General features: G+C 44.5%; 1 protein-coding gene across 1 annotated transcript in view; it reads right to left on the bottom strand.

The window, feature by feature from the left end:
• Positions 1 to 326: 326 nt before the first annotated feature.
• The window catches only part of LOC144704935 (DNA damage-binding protein 1a-like), a 32,118-nt gene continuing 16,516 nt past the window's right edge, over positions 327 to 15,928 (bottom strand). The window contains 15 exon segments of the mRNA XM_078577523.1: positions 327 to 435; positions 438 to 484; positions 486 to 567; positions 570 to 623; positions 626 to 643; positions 646 to 707; positions 709 to 920; positions 1,354 to 1,638; positions 2,154 to 2,505; positions 2,689 to 2,836; positions 2,839 to 2,962; positions 3,039 to 3,314; positions 13,663 to 13,773; positions 14,317 to 14,532; positions 14,662 to 14,862. Coding sequence (XP_078433649.1) covers positions 350 to 435; positions 438 to 484; positions 486 to 567; positions 570 to 623; positions 626 to 643; positions 646 to 707; positions 709 to 920; positions 1,354 to 1,638; positions 2,154 to 2,505; positions 2,689 to 2,836; positions 2,839 to 2,962; positions 3,039 to 3,314; positions 13,663 to 13,773; positions 14,317 to 14,532; positions 14,662 to 14,862 — 2,274 coding nt within the window. The 3' untranslated portion in view covers positions 327 to 349.

Raw genomic sequence — 15,928 nt, 5'->3', positions numbered from 1 at the left:
TATGACAGGTAAGCGATGTGCCGTTCAAATTCAAACCGCACCGCACATCACACCAAATTTGCACCAGCGGTTGCACGAAAGTACCTTCCCTAAATGAAAGAGAAGCCCATGGGCATGGCTCGACATTACCCTCAAACATGGAGCGAGATACAGAGAGAAAAAGGCTCAAAGAGCAACCAAAGACACCCAAGAAGCCGGTCAGACAGACAGTAAGTTTTAAACTCCAAGAGCATCCTGAGAAACGATCACAGCATCTCGGACAAGACAGCCTCCAAGAAGGGTAAAAACAAGGCCACTTGATAACCAACAAGCAGATGAGAGGGGTTGTAGAAAGATAAAGATAGAGAGACTAGTGGAGCCTGGTGAGCTCCTCGACGCGCTTACAGAGGTCCTCAACAGAGACACCCATGGCAGTCGAGACGTCGAGCATGCGGGCCGGGAGAGGTCGAGGAACGACTCGATGAGGTCGCCGTCGAGGAAGTTCGGCCTCGGCAGTCCTCTTCTCATTGTTGAACGAGCGCCACTGCTCATGGCTGAGCCCCACGCCTTTGATCACCTTTGCCAGACACCCTGAAGCTTCTCCAGGAATGCGTACTGCTCCTGCGGCAGCGAGGCTACCACTCGATCACGCCATTGATGCTTCGAAGATCACAGTTTGGATCTGGGCTGCCTCTGAGTCCGGCAGCCGCATCACCAGCGACCCGCCCGAACCTGTTCACGAACTCGCCAAGGTGGAACTCACCCACCACGTCCAAGTGCCCCCGCTCCTCGTCCGTTGCCGCCTCGCTGTTTCTCCTCACCGTGAACAGGTTGAAGCTGTTCTCCGCCCCCAAGTACACGTCATCATCAAGAATCTCCGCCGCTGTCATCCAGTTTGCGTTGTAGTCCCGCGCCCGCTCCTCAATTGCCCCCTCCTCATGCTGAAACTCAGATGCGAGTTTCTCTATTGGTGACAGATGATAGAGAGATAGATAGATAACATTCTCTAAAAAAAAGAAGTCATGAAAAGAAGATACAATAAAAAAAGAAAAAAATATGACAGGATGTGAACGCGCGTTTTAGAATAATAAAAATTTTTCGAAGAAGCGTTCCCAGACAAGAAAGGATGAGAGCTATTTTGAGTTACAGTTGGATCAGAAACGACAAGTTACAATATGAAAGGTTATCTTTGGATGAGATGCGTAACTGGTGATAATAACATTCTGAAAGAAAAGATGCGATGAAAGCTTCTTTTTTGATGAAAAAATATAACAAGTTATGGAAGAAAAGAAGCGAAGAAAACTCATCTTTAGAAGAAAACATGCACTCTGAAAGAAAAGAAACCATGGTTGCAGGCCTGGTTGGATGCATTACCTTGTAAAGGAGGAGGGAGATGGACTTCATGAGATCGCCGACAATGATAAAATCCCCGCGGGTCTGGACAAAAAGGGCAAGAATGTGGCCGTGGTGCCCACACTCTGACTGCAGCTCGCGGGAGCCATCCTCGCGGAGCACCCACCTGTAAAGCTGAATCTTCTGGCTTATGGCCGCCAGCAGCTTCCCGTTGAAGGCATTGAGAGAGAACACCGCCCCCTTTGTCTCCTTCTCAGCGATTAGTTGCAACTTCCCTTCCTCCACGGCAAACACCAGTATCCTCCCCTACAAAACCAGAGCATCTGAGGATGTATGCATGTATGTATGAATGCACATACATAGATATGTATGAACGTACACATGTCTGCACATAGATAGATATCTATGTATGTGCATCTATATGTGGCTGCTCCTACGAATGCATATATGTGAGTATTAGTTTATGCATGCAACATTCAAAAAAGATATAGTTTGTGCATGCAGGAATGTACGTTTGTAAGTATTTATGTATGCATCCGAGCAGGTATGTACGTACGTATTTGTGTCTGCATGCATGCCCGTATGTATGTTTGTGTTTAAGTATGCATGTGTGCAGGTTATGTACTCGCACATTCATGTATAAATGCAGGCATGTATGTGTGTAGGTATCAATTTATGTACTAATGCATATGTCCATGCATGTAAGTAGGTAAGTGTTTATGTATTTATGCGTGCAAGTCTGGATGTGTGCATGTGTTTATGTATGCATACATGCATGGATGCAGGTCTGTAAGCAGGTATGCTCGAGAGTAGGGGCGCACCTTGTTCGGCTCGGGCTCCTCAGGGAGAACATAAGCCGTACCAACACAGTAGTAGGTGTTATTGTCGTCTGCAAAAGAGCAGCTGAGGATGGAGCAGCCATATTCATAGCTGTCGAGCGCATAGGTGGAGATGAAGTCAAATGTCTGGTCATCCAGAAGCCGCACAAAGTTCATCTCTGTGTCGTCGGTGCTTGTCTGGATCTGCTTCACGCTACATATCGCAAACGTCCGTGACTGCTCCTGGTGGCAAATCCGGCGGGCATGCTCACCCAGGGGGATTGACCTGATGTGGAGCTTCTGAATGTCATCGATGGTGCCGATGGAGAGCTCCCCTTCTTTAGCAATGGCAAGGCTGCGACAAATATCAATCCCCCACGTCAAAAAAAAAAACAGGCTATTTCACAAATCTTTCTTCCCCCCGAGAAAGCAAACATCTTGAAAAGGACTACTGCGCTACTATGGGTCATAGCAAGGGCTTCCAACAAAAGCAGGGATTATCTAAAAAAGATTATACAGGAGGGGAAAGGAGGCAAACCTGTCCGGAAAGGCCGCGGAGTTGAAGGGGCACATATGGCTGACTTCCTTAAGATTGACGTTGCTATATAGCAGCTTCTTGTTGCTGCTGTAGATGACGGTGGGCCGATCTGATGCCGCAAAGACATGGGTTGCACCCTTCGGACGCCAGTGCGGAGGGTGATAGGTTGAGTGCCCAAGGAAACCTTCTTCCGGTCGCTCAGCTCTCCTGTGCTTGCATTGAGTAGAAAGTTGAAAAGATGGCCGTCTCCCAGCGCGCATAGCAGATAAGGAACCTGAGAAGTGATCCAAAAAGAAAGTTTTGATTAAGCATGCAGACGAGAGAAAAGCTGATGTGGGTTGAGAGCTCACCCCTTCAAGTTTACACAGGAGAACAGACCGCGGGATTATCTCTCCACCCAGATGTTCCTTTGTGATGAGATCCAAAGCAGGGAGAGAGAACACCCTTACACTGATGTCTGTCCACATCCCCACAGCAGCCAGGGAGCTGTAGTTGGAGTTCTCATCTATTGGGTTGATGTCAAGACATGAAACATCATATTCCAGCTGGATATGTTTCACTTCTCTCAACTTTCCATCCCCAATCTCTAGATAAACCAAATGGCCTCCGCCCGTTGCCAGTAAAACCTGAAGCAAAAGTTGAAACACAGATGCAAAGGAGTTTGTAATATTTCTGGAGATGTGGTATACGTCGAAGGGAACAAATTACGAAGAGAATTAAGAATCTTTTCTAAGACTCAATTTAAGTATAGAGATTCGAACTTGTTTAAGCTTCATATGTAACTAGCAGGAAGTAAACTAAAGGAAAAGAGCCCAGCATATAGTTCCTTTTTACGGTTTCACCTCGTAATGAATTCCAGGGACACATATATAACTGCAAAGCAGCTGCAGGCGACTATCGTGTCCCCTTAATTGAGAAAATTCAATGCGGAAAATAATAAAGTATATGGAAGGAACCTTGATTGAAACATATAAACATCTCTGCGTTAAAAGGCCATTGTCAACAAGCATCTTCAGTGGTCAGAAGGTAAGAGAGAAAAGAACATTTTGCTGTATTGAGTGTGCGGGTTTCACTGGTTTAAAACCAGTGAAAATACAAGAATGGGCTCGGCCCACATGGGTGACTTAAATGGTGCGTGGGTCAGCGGATAAGCGGGCCTCTTATGTATGAGGCCCACTTTTACAACATAAAGACATAACAGAGAAAAATAAAATAGCAACAAAAAGAATGGGGCTTCACTGCACCCCCTCAAGCTGGTGCCTAGATGCTATGAAGGCCCACCTTGGAGATCATTCACTGGAAGTTGCTTCTTGAAATCCTTCAGTCAAACTATTGGCTTGTTGCTCGGAGGATTGAACATACTTCATCTAAACAACACCGGAGTCAATTTTTGTTCTGATTGTCTATATATCTCACGTGCCTTGTCCTGTCATGTTGGACAGGATTAGCTGACTTACTGTCACAATGCATGATGGTTGGGGTGACTTGAGAGAAACCCGAATCTTAAAGAATTCCCCAAATCCCGAAGGCTTCACTAATTCCTTTAGCAACTGACCTGAACTCTGCTTCGGCGGTGGATCTAACCACAACATCTTGCTTCTTTCTCCTCCATGCAATTAAGTTCTTGCCAATGAAAGAATAGTACCCTGATGTTGATATCACGTCTAGTACCGACCGTCCATAGTCAGCATCAGTGTAGATTTGTGCAAAATAATCACCATCCCCTCTGAATAATAGTCCATGAGTCGCTGTCTCTTCCAGATAGGATAAAACTCCGAGAGCAACTTGCCAGTCTGTTCCTCCTGGTCATACTTGATTTGACTCAATACTCAAACAGAGAAGAATCTATATGTCTCGTGTGAACAGGATAGATACATCTACCCACTAATCTTTGGTACTGTTCTTTACCGACTGGGCTGTCATCTTCGTATGCACCAAGGTTCGTGTTTGAATGAAGTTGGGTGCTACATGGTTTGGATTCTGACATCCCAGTCTCCTTTAGGAAATCCAATATATAATTCTGCTGGGAAATGAATATGCCCTCTCCCGACTAGGCCACTTAATTTCCCAAGAAATACCTCAAGGGCCCCAAGGACTTGATGTCAAATTGGTTTGATAATTGTCCACTCAGCTCCTGAATTGCCTTATCAAATTGGTTTCAGGAGATCACTGTTGTTCAGGTTCATCAGGTTGGGACTCCTGGTCGTCAGAACCCCTTGTCTGCTCACTACCATCGGATTTATTGTTGCGCCTTCCTATTGGCAGTCCCCTCTGGTAGATACGGTCTCTGCTGCTTCACCAAAAGTTCATTTAAGATCACATCAGCAAAAACTATGATTCTCTGCTGGCCTGACAGATAGCACCTTTTTGAGTTGAGGAGTAACCCACAAAAACACATTTTTCTGCTCGGATTGAGTTTAATAACATGGGCAAATGCTGCACATCCAAGTATCCCCATAGGTAATCCAATCCCATGACTCTCCTGTCAGGGTGGAAAAGAAGACATTAACTTCGTTGGACTTTGGTAAGCCAGTTTTCTTGACGGGAGTCTGTTGATTTGATAAGCAGCTGAGATTAGAGCTGCACGTAAGATTTTAGGCGCCCATGCATGAATGATTAGTGTATCAACCATATGCCCTACCGTCCTCTCTGCTGCTCCATTTTGCTGTGGGGTGTTCACGTATGATTGACTCGTGAACTATGCCCTGCTAAGAAAAAGACTGTCAACCCTAGATTAAAGAAATCTTTAGCACTATCTGACAAGAACTTCTTTATGGCAACCCCATACTGGTTCTTTACCATGTGACAGATTTTCATGATATTTGGTATTTCTGTTTTATTCTTGAACAAGTGTACCCGCATACTCCTAGTAAATCTGTCAATTAAAACAATTATCTAGTGTTTGCCTGAAATAGATGAAGTTATGCATGGCCTCCACCCGCCGTTGTGAATCAAGGTGAATGGTCAAGCGCTCCTCTCACAAGTACACCCAAATGATGCTCTCTTATGCTTCCCAAATGGCATGAGTCACAAACAAACTTAGATGAATTCAAATGTTTTGACAGAAACTGGGAATATTTTCCTGAAAACATCAAAAGAGGGATGGCCAAGTCGCGCATGCATCATCTTCTGCCCCTCCAGGCTCTCAGGTGCTTCTTCCCTGGTCTCCATCATCACCTCCTCCATATCATCATCCAGCTGGAGGAGGCCGTTCTTCTCTTTAATTGATCCAATCTTCAAGTTTAGTACCTTATCAAACACAAAACATCCATAAGATCTCAGATTCGTTGAACATTTATGTCTTTAACAAATCTCTGCATGGAAACCAATTGTGGCTTCAGGAGAGGCACATGGAGGGCATCTCTCAGGAGTCCCAACTGCTTGATATATACTGTACCAATGCCTGCTACTTGGAGAATTTTCTCTCCAGCAGTAATGACTTTTCTTTGACTGTCACAGCATAAATATGAATAAAACTTTGAACGGACAGGAGTCTTATGATCATTTGCGCCGGTGTCAATGATCCAGCTCATTCTCAGAACAGCTGTATGAAAGACAGAAGAGATATAATGATTGCCTGATCCAGTCATGTACGCGGATCCAACCAATGACTTGAGCCTTTCAACTTCTTCCCTGAGGGCACATATTTCTTCCGCTGTATTTCCCGACATCATTTTGAGTTCTTCACGTGCAACTGGTTCAAAACCCTCCTTGGCGGCTCCCTGAACCGCGAATGTGTTTACCTGACCCTGTCAGGGAGGCCGATTCTGCAGCTTCCAACATTGGTCAATGTTATGATTCCGCTTCTTGCAGTACTTGCGGAACATGCCATCCTGAGGCTAAGGCTGTGGTTGCATCTGAGTTTGTGTCTTTCAGTTCTGAACCTTCTGAGTCCCTTGTAACCATAAGTCCAGTTCCACCTTCCTCTTGGTGCCATCAGATACCATACCCATTCTCTCATCTTCTTTTCTCACAAGTCTGATACCTTTTTCTAGGTCCTTGAACCAGCTTGTAGTTCATTGACTTAGTCAGTGACCACCTTATCTCCTTGAACCAGGTTAGCTGCCCTGGCGATCAAACTATATATTCTCCTATCCCTTAATTTAGTGCTGGCTTTATGCCCATGATCCCAGATCGCTTTGGCTGTCTTCAGGAGTAGGAAGTTCTAACACTCATTGCCAAGTATGCTCCCCAGGAGCCAAGCTTGATTTAGGGCATTGTCTTGCTTAAATGACTTAGCCCACAAAAAAAAGGTTAAAATTGAGACTGTCCATCTGCATTGGTGGAAATTCGAGCTGCTGGAATATTAGGAGATCCAAGGACTGGGGTAGGGCATGATGCCGCCCTACATTGAGGCTACTAGAGATGGCACCCGCATAGTGAGGGCTGGTGTGAGGATCACAAGGCAGACATGTGGTGGGTGACAATCGCGCACGAACACACTAGCAACACGGGTGGTGACACCAAACCTGGTCCAGGGCAACAGAGTGCAGGGCACTATCATTGGAAATTGATCGCAGCGACTTCTCGATCAGATCTGGAGCAAGCATTCCATGGGGAGGTACACCATCTTGCAACAGGGCCACCTGGTGCTGTGGCATGGGCCAGCAGACCAGAAGGGGTACACGAGCACATCATGTGCCAAGACTGTCAACGAGCCAGCGATGGCAGACAAGACAGACACATGGTGCACTGCTTTCAAAGAGGACGGAGCAGCCCTCCATCAGGGTTAAAGGGGTTGAGCTGGCATGTCAGCTGTACATGGCACTCACAGCCAAAACGCTTAAGGACATTCCCTACATAAGGCCGTGCGTGGCTTGTATTTTTTTGCAGCTCGGCAACAAAGAAAAGTTATATAAAACCCTGTTATATAAAATCCACTTGTCTTAGATCTCAGTTATATAAAACCCAGAATAGTAGTATTGTGAGTGGAGCATTTCTTACGGATCCACCCAATGACAAGTGGCGGCAGTTCCCGGTCATTGCCGGTCAAGAGATTTGGGTATTTTTTAGAAAACATATGATTTAAGGCAGTCACCCGATAAAGCATTACTGCCCAACGATACAAGTGAAGAGAGTTCAAGTTCTCCTCTTGCATGATCAACCCCTCCCTTATCTGTTTACACCTCGAGGGAACCTTGATGCCATGAGGCCCTCGACCTCGTGGGCGAGCCCATTCTTATACACCTTGCGCCCCCTACATACTGCCTCATTACGGTGTAGCCATATTGCCCAGAGCACTGTCATCGCTTAGCCCCCCTCTTCCCTCCTCCTAGGAACCTGTTAGTTTGGGAGAAATAGAGAGATGTTGAGGAGAGGAGAAGCTCCAGCCAAGGGCGGCGCCTGAGACAAAGTCTTGTAGACAAAAAGAACAAAAACAAAGAAGTGTACTCTTGACGGCTAGGGCTTGGGGCCTTTTAAGAGGCCCCATTACAAGGTCCCACATGTGAGTCACTTAAAGGCTCACACGTGGGATTTTACTTAAGTGAAATTCGAATAAAATAAAATAAAAGAAATAAAGTGAAGAAGAACTCCCACGTGGGCCACTTATAGAACGTGGCCCACTCACAATGGAGAAAGAAATAAAATGAAAAAAGAGAAAGAGAGAGAGAGAGAGAGCCTCGGTTCAACACCCCCCCGCAAGCTAGGTGTGGATGTTGACCATGCCTAGCTTGGACACTAACTGTTGAAATCTCGGACCAGGCAGAGGCTTGGTGAAGATGTCGGCTTTTTGGTCGACAGATGGAATGTACTCTGGTCGAATGATTCCCCGATCAATGTTCTCCGAAAGATAATGCCGATTAATGGCCATATGCTTGGTCCTGTCATGTTGAACAGGATTTCTGGCAATTGCAAGGGCAGACTGATTGTCACAGTAGAGTTTGATTCCTTCACCATCATATAATCCAATATCCTCCAACAAATGCTTCAACCAGCGACATTCTGAGACACCCGCAAGTGCTCGAAGTTCAGCGTCCGCACTAGACAGAGAGACTTCCTTCTGCTTCTCCTCCAAGTGACCAAACTACCACCAAGAGTGTACAGTAACCGGATGTAGAGCGACGATCAATCACCGACCCGGCCCAATCAGAGTCAGTGTAGGCTTCTAACGTCAGACCTCCTTCACGAGTGAATAGAAGTCCTTGTCCAACAGTGAATTTCAAATATGCCAGAATCCTGTAAGCTGCTCGCAAATGAATTTCATATGGCTCACTCATGAACTGACTCAATAGGCTGACAGCATACGAGATATCTGGTCTTGTATGGTTGAGGTAAATCAGTTTCCCAATCAACCTTTGATAAAGATGTTTGTCTACCGCCGCTCCATCATCTCCTTTTCCAATCTTTACATTAATATCAAGGGGGGTTGTCGCTGGCTTACACCCCAATTGCCCAGTTTCCTGCAGTAGATCCAATGTATACTTATGTTGGCTGAGAGAAATACCTTCGTTGGAGTATGCAACCTCAATACCCAAAAATACTTCAATGGTCCAAGTTCCTTCATATCAAATTGTTTGGACAGTGCCTTGGTCAACCGATCAATTTCTTCTATATCTCCACCAGTAACAAGTATATCGTCCACATAGACTAGTAGAACAGTAACTGCTCCACCTGCTCCCTTCTTGATAAAGAGAGCATGATCTCCTCTAGCTTGATAGTAATTCAATTCTACCATGGCCTTGGTGAAGGTCAAACCATGCCCTCGGTGATTGTTTCAACCCATACAGAGCCTTCTTCAGTCGACATACTTGATTTGGTTTTTCTGTCAATCGATATCCCGGGGGAAGCTGCATATAGACTTCTTCTTCCAACTCTCCATGGAGAAATGCGTTCTTCACATCAAACTGAAAAATTTCCCAATCACACTTAGCTGCAAGTGCAATCAAGACTCGGACGGTGTTAAACTTTGCTACTGGCGCGAATGTCTCACCATAATCAATTCCCTCTGTTTGTGTGTAACCCTTTGCCACTAGTCTGGCCATGAGCCTTTCCAACGTTCTATCTGCCAGAAATTTGGGTGTGAACACCCATCGACATCCCACTGCCTTCTTTCCCTTGGGCAGGGAAGTAATCTCCCAAGTGTCATTCTTCATGAGAGCATACATTTCATCATCCATAGCCGCTTTCCAGCCCGGATCTCGGAGGGCATCCTCGACTCTGTCTGGAACAACAATTTCACCCAGCAGAGTGAGAAAACTCCGATACTGACTGCTCAGTCTTTCATATTTCACGTAATGGCTGATCGGTGCCATGCCTTAGCACGACCTTACTCCCTTCCTCAATGCTACAGGCCAACCTGAGTCATCATCCGGTGCTTCTACATTCGTATCTGCAACTGCATCTTCTAGTGAGTGTTCCGGAACTTCTTGGGTCAATTCTTCCTCAGGATTAATTTGATTGTCCATAGCTCCCGCTGGTTCACCCTGCTCATCCGAAGGCTGAATCAATTCATCTTCGGCATCATCAACTATCTGCCCGCTTGTGTTGACCTCGATCTCCCCAGCTGGAGTGGCAGTAGAACAATGGGTTTGATCAGGAGTCAAATGACGTAGAAATTCAAATACGTGTGAGCCTTGTTCAGTCTGGGTTGTCGCAGACACATTTTCAGCAGTGGAGTACAGTTCTGTCTCGTTAAACACCACATCTGCCGACACAAAGAATCTTCTTAAAGGAGGGTGAAAGCACCTATATCCCTTTTGAGTCCCAGAGTATCCAACAAATATGCAACGGATTGCTCGTGGGTCAAGTTTGCCTAAATTCTGATGCACATACACCACACATCCGAATACTCGAGCAGGAAGTCCAGAGAACAGACGAACTTTCGGAAAAAATTCTCGTAGTCGATCCAGGGGACTGTTAAGATCAATGACTTTCATAGGAATTCTGTTTATCAGATAGGCTGCTGTCTGTACCGCCTCTCCCCAGTATTTCTTGGACAACTTTGCTTGAAATAATAGTGACCTGGCAGTGGCCAATGTGTAACCCAAACGCCTCTCAGCTAGCCCATTTTGCTGAGGGGTGTTGACACATGACGTCTCATGTATAATCCCCTGGCTCATAAAGTACGACTTAACTTCGGCATTGAGGAACTCAGTTCCATTATCAGATCGAAAACGTTTGATCTTCTTCCCAAACTGATTCTGAATTAAACTGCAGAATTCGATAATTACTGTTGGCACTTCTGCTTTAGATTTCAGCAAGTATAGCCACATCGCCCGACTGCAGTCGTCAACAAACACAATGAAATAACGGCTGCCCGTTAAACTTTCCACTGGGCAGGGCCCCCAAACATCACTGTGTATACAATCAAATGGGGAAGAGCAGCGATCATCCATAAATTTAAAAGTAGTTCTTCGAAGTTTGGCCATACAACAGGCCTCACAAAACAATTTTTCAGCTAAAATCCCATTAAACATAAAGGGATAACAAGTCTTAAGTAAGTCAAAAGGAGGGTGTCCCATCCGTTGATGTAGGCGGATCACCCTTTCCTCCTTGGTGATCGTATGTTGTGACACCATGCACTGTCGAGGCAAGCCATCAAGGATGAGTAAGCCACCTTCCCTCCTAAAGGACGAAATCTTCCTCCCGGAGACCTTGTCATACAAAAAACAGTCATCACTGTCCAGAATAAATTGACAACCCAAATCATCAACTACTTTTTGTATAGATATCAAGCTTGTCCTTAGGCCCTCTACATGTAAGACTTCTTTGAGGAGCCCAAGGGGGGAACCCGAATCTTTCCAACTCCCTTTACTGACAGATAACCATCTCCAGCTGTTTGGACTCTATGTGTCACTTCAGCAGGGCTATACTCGCTGAATTGCGATGCATCTGGGGACATATGATCTGTTGCCCCAGTATCGGCAATCCAATCATGGGGAGAGGAATTACCTGACTTTACCAATGAGGTAGAGCTGAGTTTTTCTTGCACTTCTTCAACTGCTTGACTCGTCCCGGCTGCTCCAGAGTTTTGTGGTTGGGAAGTAGATACATAAGCCTTCTTCCCTGCGTTCTGATTCTTCCATGCTAGCTTCCAACAATTCTCTTTAGTATGTCGACGCCTTTTGCAGTAGGCGCAGAACAGTGCATCACGACTGTCTTCCCCTTCTGGTGAAGCAGTCGAGTTAGGTGGCGGTGGACGAGTGGGCCAGCTCGTATTTGGAGCCGCTTTAGCCTCTGGCTTCCTTGATAAAAATGCAGCGGAATTTTGAGTCTGAGGATCAGAGGCAACACGCAGTCGACTCTCTGCCTGTCTGATTGCTCCAATAGCTTCTTCCAGACTAGGCAATTTTTCTCTGTGCTGGAGCTGGCTCCTCACAGATTCATACGTGGGATTGAGACCCATCAGAAAAGTAAATAATCTCTACTTCAGAATATACTGCCGCTCCACTGACTGTGGGTTGTGAGTGGGCCACAAGTAGTCAATTTCTCTCCAGACTGCTTTCAGTTTTGAGGAGTACTGAAGTACATTGTCCGTCCCTTGACGTGCTTGAGTCGCCTGGACATTTAACTCGTAAATCCTCCAGTCATGACTCTGTTCTTCACTGTATTTCTGAATATCATCCCACATTTCTTTAACTGTATCACAGTAGAGGAAATCTCGCCGCATCTCTGGTAATCATCGATCTGAGCATCCAGCTGAGGATCAGAGATTCCTCAGCCCTCCATTTTTTGTACTCTGGATCCGATGCAGCTCTTGGATCATCTGTCAAGTGGTCTCCCAGCTGGCATCCATACAGAGTGAGAGTGACCATCTTGGACCACTCAAACATATTTCCCCCATCAAACTTGACTTCTGGTGGGGGAAAAATAAAGTTAGGACGACCAGCATCTTGAACTTGAGGAGAGTCAGACTCTCCTTGTCTAACTCCACTCAGTCCTTCATCAACAGTAGCCAAACTTTCATCGCCATTGTTTGCCATTGCAGACAGAGCTTGAGGGAATCTGAGACGAGCTAACAGCAACAGGGAACACCTCCAACAACGACTTGATCTGCTCCAGTTGATGAGCCCTTCGAGGATCAGAGATGCTCTGATACCGTGTTAGTTTGGGAGAAATAGAGAGATGTTGAGGAGAGGAGAAGCTCCAGCCAAGGGCGGCGCCTGAGACAAAGTCTTGTAGACAAAAAGAACAAAAACAAAGAAGTGTACTCTTGACGGCTAGGGCTTGGGGACTTTTAAGAGGCCCCAATACAAGGTCCCACGTGTGAGTCACTTAAAGGCTCGCACGTGGGATTTTCCAACTTGAGGACAACGTGGCTGCAAAACTGACGAGCACTGATGGCATTTGAAATTCTGGTTAGTCCTTTTTTTGTAAGACTGACTGTATTGGAATTAGGGTTATCTTCTGATATGCCCTGAACATATCAAGAAATAACCACCACATTCAAATCAAGAAACATGGAGTATATCACAATCTGGATCGATAGACTCAATCAAAGAAAGTCCCATACAGATCGCCACAAGAAAAGTAGGAAGAATTTTGATATGGATATATGCTAAAGGAAAATCAAGGAAGCACTCCTCTCCTCCGGTTCAACAGGCCTGCTTCTGCTGCTCCAACTACTGACTGCCTGTAGCCACCAGTATCAAGAAAGAACTCCCAACACGGTGAGCAGGTATGGGAGATGAAAACACAGAATGTTTTACAACTGATTTGAGAGATGTCATGCGGTAAAATCAAATTTGATGGTGAAATAACACTGAACACAACATGCATAGCAAATTTAATAAAGCAATTCAGTACAGTAACTTGTTCAACAATCCAAGAGGAGGGCCGAGCACAAAACTACAGCGAAAAAATTGGAACCGATTTATGAGGACGACCCCATTCGTCAACCAAAATAGTTTGACCGATGAATCAGAAAACACATTAGATTGTTGCTGTGTGAATCAAAGTTGCATAAAATATAATGAAGATCTTTTTGAAGAGCTAAAATATAATGTAGATATAGTGAGTAGGATAGGGCAGTACCTGAGAGATGTTGGCCGTTCCAACATTCACCGAAAATCCTGAAGGCGCAGTCCACTCATCCACTAATTCGCGGGATGCAGCCTTAACTAAACGAACAGAATTCGCAGTAACCTACAAAAATCCAATTAAATGATATATAGAGATAAATTTATGAATTTTCTTTAGTATCTTAGGCATTAAGATCTAAACAAGAAAGAATTATTTTGTGTGGGAAATTTGTGTTAACGATTTATAAATAAACCTTGCAGAGACACCAACGATGCATCCACCAACGATGAAAAACAAAGGCACAAGAATTGCAAAGAATTGAAGGGTTTTCTACAATAGTTAGGCTATTCGATATTATTAAACAAAACACAGATGAGAGAAATAAAAACAAAACATGAATATCAAAAGAGCAGATAACATTTCAAAAAAAGGGATATCTTCTGGAAAACTGGAACCTATTTACATGATATGATGAGGGAAGAATATTCAAATAGTAATAAAAAAACGGTAATGTGTCGTTGGTCTTTAAAAAGCACGGAAATTCAAACAGTAGTAGGAAATTCTGAATCGACAACCAAACGCCAAGTGCTAAATTTTAAAATTAAAAGATAAGTTCGATCAAAGAGAACCGGAAAAAAATGGAAAAAGAATCCCAAAGAAACTCACTTGAATAAATTGGTCATGAACAGCATTCTGACAAAATAATGTTTGGGTATGCGCAAAAAAGCCTTCTATATCAGTTTCCTCTAGCTCATCTTCGAGGTTCATCGCAAGTATGCGTGTCTCACTAATGAAACTGACCACTAGAAATGTATCATGAGTATCACCAGTAGAAGATCGCAGAGACCATAACCCCTTAATGCCTTGTAATTCTACGGATGCCTGCAGGTTAATGTAAATATCAGGAAACTCCGAGCAGTAGAGTATGGAAAAATAGACAGCCTAGAAAACATGATCCTTGGACATCGTAATGGAAAAGTAAATCATTTTTGTAGATGTTTCGAACGACACCTGTTCATTAATCCCAATCCCATTCCGAACGACCCGCAGAGATCCATCTTTGTAGGCCCCAGAGCAGGTGACGACTTGACCTTGCCCTTGTCTTTCGAGATCCACCACGCAAAAGTCAACAATTGGCCCAAGATTGACATAACTCTCGAGGACTTCGACATAAGAGCCTTTGGCATCAGGTTGGATATTCAGTTTTATAAGCTGCAAGGGAAATCAAACTGTCATAAGAAGTTATCTTTATGTTATAGTAAGTCCCACTTTCTGATGGAAATATTTTTTTAAGACTATATCTTCCTATATATGTCCTTAAGATGATCCACCAATAAAGGATCCTCTTAATGACTCCGTCTGGGCAAGGCATAGTAGTTGCGTAACCTACATATACACAGGTAAATTGCCCGTTAGTCATCTTTTGGCATTTTTAAAACTGTAACTCCATTGGTGCCTGACTGCTAGAGAAAAGAAAGGTAACCCAATGAGAAGACCATGTGCTGACTGATAGAGCATGAGTGAGAAGATATAAATAAGGAGAATCGGAACGCAGCTGTGCATCAGATCATCCTTCATGAATCGGTTGCATGAAGCAACCAGAAGCTGGGAGCAGGATCGGACCTCTGATCCAGAGAGAGGGAAGCTCAACCAGAAAACTCCATTATCCATTCTACGTTCTCATCTCTGATTCTACCTCATTCTTTCTCTCCCTCTACATCGTTCACAATACTCTCCGCAAATATTAGATTGAACATCTATTGGGATTCGGTTATAAAACGCCAACATTTCTCAGATCGATATCAGAAACCCAGGGAGAACGTTAGGTCTCACACAACATAAAACAGAGAATTAATCTCAAAATCCATATAATCTAACACTGTGATTATGAATTAGAGATCTCTTTGCACAACTCAAATTAACCTTTAGCAGGCGTATCAAGAAATGTCGTAAGGTATTCCTTAAATGGAGATCACATTCAGAGTACTAAACTAATATCAAACAAGGGTAGAGTAACATGAAGTGATAACCACTCCGTTTCAAATCGTCATACAATTCAGGGAGCTTGAAGGAGCTAAAGCTGACGAATCTAACTTCAGTAATCGAAGGAAACCATGCAAATCATTAAAGGATATTAACACTCCCAGCAGGAGCACTGAGTAAAAAAATAAAAAAGATCTGTCCGATTGAATGTGGATCAGAGTGGATGTCTGATGGAGCTAGGCAAAAGAGAGTCAATGTTGTTTCAGGATTAGAGCAAAACGCATATGCCCAGGCA

The sequence above is a fragment of the Wolffia australiana genome, chromosome 6, assembly GCF_029677425.1.
Source record: "Wolffia australiana isolate 7733 chromosome 6, ASM2967742v1".
In the NCBI taxonomy this organism is placed as follows: domain Eukaryota; kingdom Viridiplantae; phylum Streptophyta; class Magnoliopsida; order Alismatales; family Araceae; genus Wolffia; species Wolffia australiana.
This window is presented reverse-complemented; position numbering and strand designations above follow the sequence as displayed.